We start from the raw sequence: 8,267 nt of genomic DNA, 5'->3' as shown, positions 1-8,267 counted from the left end.
CACATCTTCACTGAATTGCACTTAAAACATTTAAAAAAGAATTCCAACACTACCTACTTTACACTGACATTTGCTCAGCAGATCCTAAGGCACAGAATCCATTTATTTAGCATGTTGCATTCAGTTGCATAAAATTCAGCACATTACATTTCTAACATCCCAAAAAAGAAAAAAAAAAGAAAAGACACCTAAACGTGTACATCTTGCAAATAAAAAGCTTGATAAACAAAATGATCTAAACCAAATAAATTAAGGCCAATTTATTCAAGGAGTACATATTAAACATGATAAATATAAATATTTCTTTCTTTTACCTAAAAAAAAAAAAAAAAAAAAAAAAAAGTAACCAGTTAAAGTTTACCCCTTCAGTATGAAGGATAACCTCATTGGTTGCACACCAACTGTTCATCTCTTCCATAGTAAAATATTCAACTGAAATCAGAGCCCCTATAGGGACATAATGATGAAAAAAAATATGACACGGGAAAAAAAGAAAAGCACGTCAATGCGTTTGCGTTCTCTCGCAAAATGTTTGGGAGCGCAAAGGTTTGACAGGTTTTACCGCCCATCTCCTGTTTTCTCCATGACCGTGTCCCTTTAGGAGCTCCATAGAAAATCGCAGATTGAGACACAGGCTTTAGATATATCCTCTTCAAATAATCCGACTTGATTTGTTCTTGGTTTCATTTTTTATAGTGCACAGTCAGCATATGTGGCACAAAATGGCAGCAGTTTAACAAAAGTTATCTTAGCACAGCCACAGACAAAGGCACATTTTATACAATAAACTGACAAAGCAGTTATATAGTGTTTACTCTAGACCCCCAGTGGTCTTGTTTACAGATGTGTCTGGCTCTTCAGGAAAAGAGGTCATTACATACGTTTTACTTTAACAAAAGAATAAAATATGCTGTATTGCGCAGTAGCAACATGTCATTTCAACCAGCCTCTGTTCCCTCTTCAATCTGGTAAAGTTCTACTTATAATCAGCAGGTAAATCATATTAAAAGCTTTTAAGAGAATGCTAATCTTCTTCTGTTGTCATGCCGAGAGAAATATTGTTGCTAAAAGCTGTCAACACTTTGGATAGTTAGCTAGTTAATTACATCAGCTCAAGTCACCAGTAGGGGCTGCAGGTTGCAAAGTTTCCCCAACTCTGCCACTGTGGGAAAAAGCTATTGGATTGGAGGGGACTTTTACATTTATAAACATCCTTGTCTTGTGTTTTCCTGCCTAACTTCCTGGGTTCATTTGGTTTCTTACTCTGGGTTGAGGAATTACATTTATTGTTTTGTTGCCAAGATGTTGAAACCAGTCCATAATTTCTGCCATCGTTGTTGTCCCAGTAAGTCTGCTCTCCAGTTCTGTAGCTAATGCAGAATTCTACCTTATTCTGAGGTGCCACATACCCAGGTAATTCAATGGCAAATGAGAATGTGTCTGTATCCTGGCAACCATAGACATTATTCATAAATGTGCATTCCACATCCTGGAAGCTCTTCCAGGTGTCGAAAGTGATCCGCACATGAACCGACTTATTGTAGACCAGGTTACGCACTTTGATTGTGCCGGTGAGGGCCCGCTCCTGTAGGGTACAGTTCTCCAAGCAAACCAAATTCTTCAGCAACCGACTACGGAAATCCAGATAGTCTCCCGCTGGCTGTGGAAAGTCTAGAATTCTGCTCTGGACAGAATTTATATGGAGAGTGGCTGTGACGTTCTCTAGGTCTTCCAGGTCAAACTGAGGTTCGGATGTGACGGGTTGTCTATTATCGAAAGTAGAAAAGACGTGCACCGCTGTTAACGACATACCCTTTGAGTCTGCAAACACAACCTTCTTCTTGGTCTTAGATTTTGGGTTCTGCCAGCCCAGACAGGGGGGCTCCAGGTGGGCTCTGGAGCTCAAGCAGGGCCGCAGGGGTTTGTAGCAGGGTTTGTAGCAGGTTTTGACCAGGTTGCGTGCCCTGTAGTCATCATAAGAGCTCAGGAAGCTGTGCAGTGGGGGAGAATGAGTAATGTACAGCTGCATAGCCACATCCGCAGGCATAATTGGACCCGGTATTGGGGGACTGAGGATATGAAGAACTCTAAACAAAGACACACAAAACACAACCCAGATGTGTGAGTACAAAGCCTTAAAACGCATCTTAAGATATTGTGCTTTTAATTTTTTTCCAAAATATTCTAAGAAGAAACTATGTGCTTTTATGAAACAATAAAAATTAGAGTGGAGTGGAAATTATCAAAACTATTATGACAGTGAGTGACCCTTGAAACTCCCAAAGGTTGTAGGGCTTTTAAACGGTTAGTTCACCTATTAATTCATAAAAAATAAATAAATAAAAAATAAAAATTATATATATATAGAATTTATATATATATATATTTTTTAAATTCTGCACTGAGCAACCTGGCAAATTATTTCCTTTGCATCCCGGTCACGACTGCACCTTAAAAGAGAGCATTCAGCCTTTGGCCAGTTTTTGGAAGACGCTGAAACGGTCGTCATTACACTCTCTTCTTGTAGGCTATGGATGTTAAATAGTTCTGTTAAAAAAGGTGATTTAATTTTGCAAAAGCTAGGCCGATGATTTTCGTTAATTCATATTTTGCTTGTTTTTCCTTTCTCTGTGACATTTTTTCTACTGTCTTGACAGTAAAATGTTAAAAGAATTTTGTATCTAGACGAATAAAAATTACAAATACGCCTAGCTACCATTTTTGTATAGCCTACATTTTATATTTGTTATACTTAAATGTGAGATTCTGGAAACGAGAAATACATTTTTTGACCAAATTTGTACAATGTCACTAATGTATAGATTAATATCTTACCCTCATGTTCTTATTTTCTATCTTTTTTATTTATTTATTTATTGCTCATTGTTAACTCTGCTTTTCTCATTTGTATTCTGACGACATTAAACATATTAATATATTTTGTATCTCTGTATGTTTTGCAAAAAAAAGAAAAAAGAAAAAAAAAGAACATAGTAGACTTTGAGCTCATGTCCCAGTCGGGTTCGTCACTTATTGGGGTTCCCTGGAAACATTTCCGTTGTGGTCTGACTCTGCTGTTTGCAGCGCGTTGATGTATTTGGTGGTGTTGTGAACTTTTGCAGCGTATTTCTGTATTTGGTTGTGTTGTGAATATTTGGAGCACACATGTGTTGTAAAACTAATGAAGATGTTTTCTCAATTTGCGGGTGTTTTTTCTATTTGCATGCGTTTTCTTCAGTTGCAGCGCGTTGAGCTCTCTCGGCCACTGTCTCTCTAACCATTTAAAAGTAGCCTACATTTTGATTTACATGTGAATGTGCTTCACTTAGGGTTTGAAACATTACAGTAATCACAGAAGTTGTCATCATTGACAAAACATAAACATTGTCATTATTCATCACTTATCTAGATTTTTCACAACATATTACAAATATATCACAAAAATTGTTTAACTGCACTAGAGGCACTAGAATGCATTTTTAAAAACGTCCTTACCTTGTGGAACTCATAGAGAAAGTGCTTCAGTTTAAAGTGGTCTCTTGAGCAAAGCACATTACAGCAAACACACGACTTTTGAACAATTCCAGAGCGCTGATTTTAATGTAAAATTGGTTATTTCAAGACTACGCCTCCAGGTGTGCTGCCTTGCTGCTCTGCCGACACACCTACTCCACGCGGAACACAGCGCGAGTCCTTTAATAAAGCCTCGTCCCGCTTATTTGCATATTCCACACCCCAGCCAGTAACTGAGCCGCAGATTTTTGTCTCGACCAATCATCACTGGAATAGATTTAGTAGCTGTGGTGGACCCCTGTCGGTGCAAATTGTATCGCAGTCGTGTGAATAGTCTGCCTGCCAGTTGGTTTTATTTTGTTAAATTGACACCCTCTCTGGTATAGTAATGGCTATAATTGATTTGATCTTTCATTACAAGACTTGTAAATGCTATCTATCTTTCAGATGGAGGTGACATAGCGCGAAGTGTTGTGGTTTGCCCTATGTGAATGTAGGTCATTATTTGTAAACTTAATCTTTATTTTCTGAAGGTTGTAATGAACCATGAGTCTAAACTTAGCACTGACACTAACAACATACAAATGTATATAACACCACCATAAAGACCCAACAATGGTGTGTCTACCATGGTCCAAAGGTCCAGATGGTCCCCTTTTTTTTTTTTTGCATCATCCCACGAGTCCAAAATCAGGTCATCTACATGCCAAAGTTCTTCACACAAGCTATATCATTGCACCTTTGTAAATATTGACTAAAGCCCAGCAAGTATTACCTCAGACACTCTTCCCTATATTTCTTTCAGATTTGCAAAGCTAGCATGCTGTAGCCATGCCATCAGCCTAGATGTTAATTCTGCGTTATTTTATCACCATTTTTACTGATCATATCCTCTTTGATTAACGATTAAGTAATCAAACCCACTGATTGACTGATTGATGTGCATGGCTAAATGCCTACATCTGAGTGATAAATACCTTAGCACCTTCCTTATTGATGTGCAAATGTGAAGCTGTTGTTTTTGGTGATTAGAGTTTATCAGCCCAATGGGGGCACCTAACCAGCCATAGGTCCAAAGACGCGCAAATATAACACTTAAAGACCTCTCGTTGTCTCTCATCTCATATTTTCTTCACCGAGAAAGGGGAATTATTAAACTCCTTTGCATTCCAACGTGAATCTTTGCGTTTGCTTCAAAACTTTTGCGTTCGCTAGCAAAACTTTATTGTTCCACATGCAAATTTTGCGTTTGCTAGCAAAACTTTTCATTAGTTCGGAAAACTTCTGCATTCTTTTCGAGCGGACGCAAAGTGTCTCGGGGGAACGCAAGTTTTGCTAGCGATGCAGCTTTGAAATATTATTCCTCCAATCCTGTATTTTCATGAGATCATGTCCCCCTAAGCCAATGGCTCTGTAATATTGTGATGAAATGTAGCCTATAGCTTAAAATGTATTTTTTAAAGTATATTACTTTAGTCATCCTCTATTAATATTAATAGGATACTTGAAAAATGCATTTAGACATTTGAGTCATTTGTGTTCGAGAACATCTGCAAGGATTTAGACTGACCTCATCCAGGTCAGTCATTGTTGCTTCTGTGGCATTAGGATATGATTAGTCTATATACTTACAATTGCATAATAAGCCCCATGTCAAGCTGCCAAAGAGCCTCCACACAAGCCTAGAATAAAATGTGTGCTTGGCTATGTTACAAAACTTCAATGTCTTATTCACTGTAATTTACCAATTGGCATATGCAGTGGTGGAGAGGGACATCTAGTGGACACCTCAAAGAAATGATTAATTTTAAATGTATAAGCCTAATCTTATACCTGATCGACACCTGCCTTGTGTTTCCTTGGCTGCCATGCCCCATACAATAGGCTACTGTTAAAAGACACACTTGTCTTTTAGATAGCTAGACAGATAAAACAGTGTGGCACGCACAAGTCACATTGCAGTTTCATGTGTATTTCAACACTCCTCAAACACAGACAAACTATTCCATGGGACCGTCTTGTGTCACGGCCAGATTTCCAAACACATGACCTAATTCAGCCAATCAGTGAGCCAGAAGCTGTCTTGACTACCTAGGTTTGTTTGGGTCAATGCACCACGCCAATCAGCTGTCTAAAAATAGCCTGGCATACAGGGTTATTTGGCATGTTACAACTTTACAGACTTGAAAGAGACAAATGCAAAGGATTTTTCATGACTGTACTAAAAATGCGATCACCATTTACCCTAAGTTTATTGTAATAGAAATGTATATAATTTTTGGTTTTGAGTCAAATATTTTTACAGAACAGAACAGTTTGATCTGAACCTGTTCAAACAGAACAGCTGTGAAGAGGGATGACCTCTTGACCTACAAAATAGCTGATGATTTTTCACAAATTAATTTGATACTATTGAGAAGACTCACACAATAATTTGCCTTATCCCAGATAAATATACATTTTTTTTCAACAATCTATTTTTTTATTTTTGTTAACTTGTTTGCAACAGCTAGCTCACAGGTTGACCATGCAGGAAAAGTACTGGAGATCTGCATTAATATCTCTCATCCAGCAGGGGCTACTGTTGTTCTAATCATAGTTTACAGGCATTGAATCAGACTTAATGACTAGCCCTACTGTACAAATGTGTGTTGCATTTGTTAGTGTGTACAGATTTTCAGTATTTAACTGTAAGTCATAGGGTTGGCTGCCTAATCTGTTTCCATAAATCATCTTTAAAAATAAGCTTGCTGCTTCCACTAATGACGCAAATTGGTGACGTGTGCCTAGATGCCGGCTGACAAGATGCAGAGCATGCAAAAAACTTGTGCATTTTAATCTTTGTAAAAATGTTTCCCACTGCGTTTTAAAGCTGAACTCCATGAGGCAGCAGAAATTCTGATACGGTGAACAAATTAACTCTTTGTCAACAGTCACTGGTGTCTTGTTATTTTCTTATTGACCAAATTACCCATGAGCCCCGTGTTTCCACATGTATGGCACAGCTTCCAACCTCTACTATGTCAGTACTAATTCTGTGTGTCTTGTGTCATTCTTTGCCGTTTTCCATTGGATCGGTGTAAGGCTTAAGAGGGTGAATGTGGCGTAAGGCCAGGTTGTAGAATAGAACATTGCAAGGGTGTCTGAATGGGTCACTTCTCCACTTTGTACAAAACTGTTCTGATGTGGGAAGCGCCTTGAGCCCCTTTGTGTGATTCTCAGGAGTCCCAGTTGGGTTTTGGGGAGGCTTGTAGTGTTGTTTCTCTGTAGATCAGGATGGGAAAGGGGGCCTTAAAAGGGGCATCTGGCTGAATGCCTGTTTTAAACACTTGATTTATGTGCACTGACTAAGAGCCAGTCTGTTTAGTAAGTGATGTGTCTGTGTAAGAGAGTGTGTGTTTGAGTGTGTATTTGTTTGATAGACTGGGATGAAGCAACTCATTGAGATTCTGTCTCCAAACACAGTGTGTAATGAACAACAGTACACTGTCTATAAAATACTCTGGTATTATTCAAAAACATTGTAATTTCCACACCTCTGAAATTTAAATCGGAGTGAACTGAACAAGTGTGTTGACAGCATATTTATGTAATTTGCTTATTAATATAAAGTAACTCAAAGAACAAAAAGTCAGCATTGGTTCCCTGTTTGCATCATCGTTTCATGTTCCTCCCATCTCCTTGAACAGATAAAATAGAACAAAACTTGTAATTTCCATATTAATTGTGTACATAGTAGCCTAGCCTACATGAACTCGAAATCAGTGTATATTTAATCAGTTCATGTATATTAACTGTCCGAAGGAACCGATTCACCAGAATTAATCGAACTTTCCAAAGCTACGTAGAGGGGAATGGATCATTAAGGAAGAACCGAACCACTAAAATGAATCATATTTTTCAACAGATGGGGACCATTTATGATTCGGATTTTCTAACGCTACATATGATAAAGATCCATGTAGGATGAACTGAATAAAAAAGAAAAAGACAAAAACGAATCAGACTTTTCATCGCTATACGAGAGGGAGTGTGTTTGGTTTTCCCCTTCTGCTTAGACATTAAATGCCGCTATACTTTAAAAATGTATTTTGTTACTGGAAAATCTCCACTAGCATATGGAAACAGATGAAATACTGTGCAGCACGCTAAACTGTCAAATATAGTTAAGTGCATTCATTAATCTTATTAATTATTATATACTCTTAATTAATAATATTAACTTAACTTAATTAATAATATTAACTCTTATTAATATGGGGGGGGGGGGGGGGGGGTCTGTTAGTGTTTAATGTTCTATTATTTTGGAATTTAAAAGGTTTTCTGGTATGTCTGAGTTTTTGGGGTTACCATTGTGCTGAAGACTAGAGCCTGTGGTGAGGTTAATGATAAGCCAAACACCATTTAAACTGTAATTGCTATATTTTAAAAGTAATGGCTGTGCACTTCTCAGCACAGTGATAGTCTCATGGCTAAATACTTTAGCACATGCAGGTGTGCTTGTGCATTTGTTAATTAGCTTGAAAATATGAAACATTTGTAATGTAAATAATTAAAAAATATTAGAACTATATTACATTATATATTTCTCTAAGTGTGTTTATGTTGCATGAGTAAATATATTTGCAATATATTACACATGCAGTGCCATATCTGATCACATACAGTATACGTCTATATATTATGAAGTGTATTACTGAATATACAATTACATACATTATGATATAGTAAATATATTGTCACATATTTTTCAA

At 37.4% G+C, this 8,267-nt stretch overlaps 1 protein-coding gene across 1 annotated transcript; it reads right to left on the bottom strand.

Annotated features, from left to right (window-relative positions):
* Nucleotides 1-323: 323 nt before the first annotated feature.
* ppp1r3ca (protein phosphatase 1, regulatory subunit 3Ca) lies at nucleotides 324-3,674 on the bottom strand. The gene is made up of 2 exons (XM_079853795.1): nucleotides 3,496-3,674; nucleotides 324-2,087 (listed from the first exon to the last, which is right to left on the bottom strand). Exons 1-2 carry the CDS (start codon nucleotides 3,507-3,509, stop codon nucleotides 1,118-1,120), a joined length of 984 nt encoding a protein of 327 aa, XP_079709921.1. The 5' UTR covers nucleotides 3,510-3,674; the 3' UTR covers nucleotides 324-1,117.
* Nucleotides 3,675-8,267: the final 4,593 nt, after the last annotated feature.

Source organism: Squalius cephalus, assembly GCF_949319135.1.
Source record: "Squalius cephalus genome assembly, chromosome: 20".
NCBI lineage: Eukaryota > Metazoa > Chordata > Actinopteri > Cypriniformes > Leuciscidae > Squalius > Squalius cephalus.
Note: the sequence above shows the minus strand (reverse complement) of the source record. Positions and strands in the feature narration are given on the sequence as shown.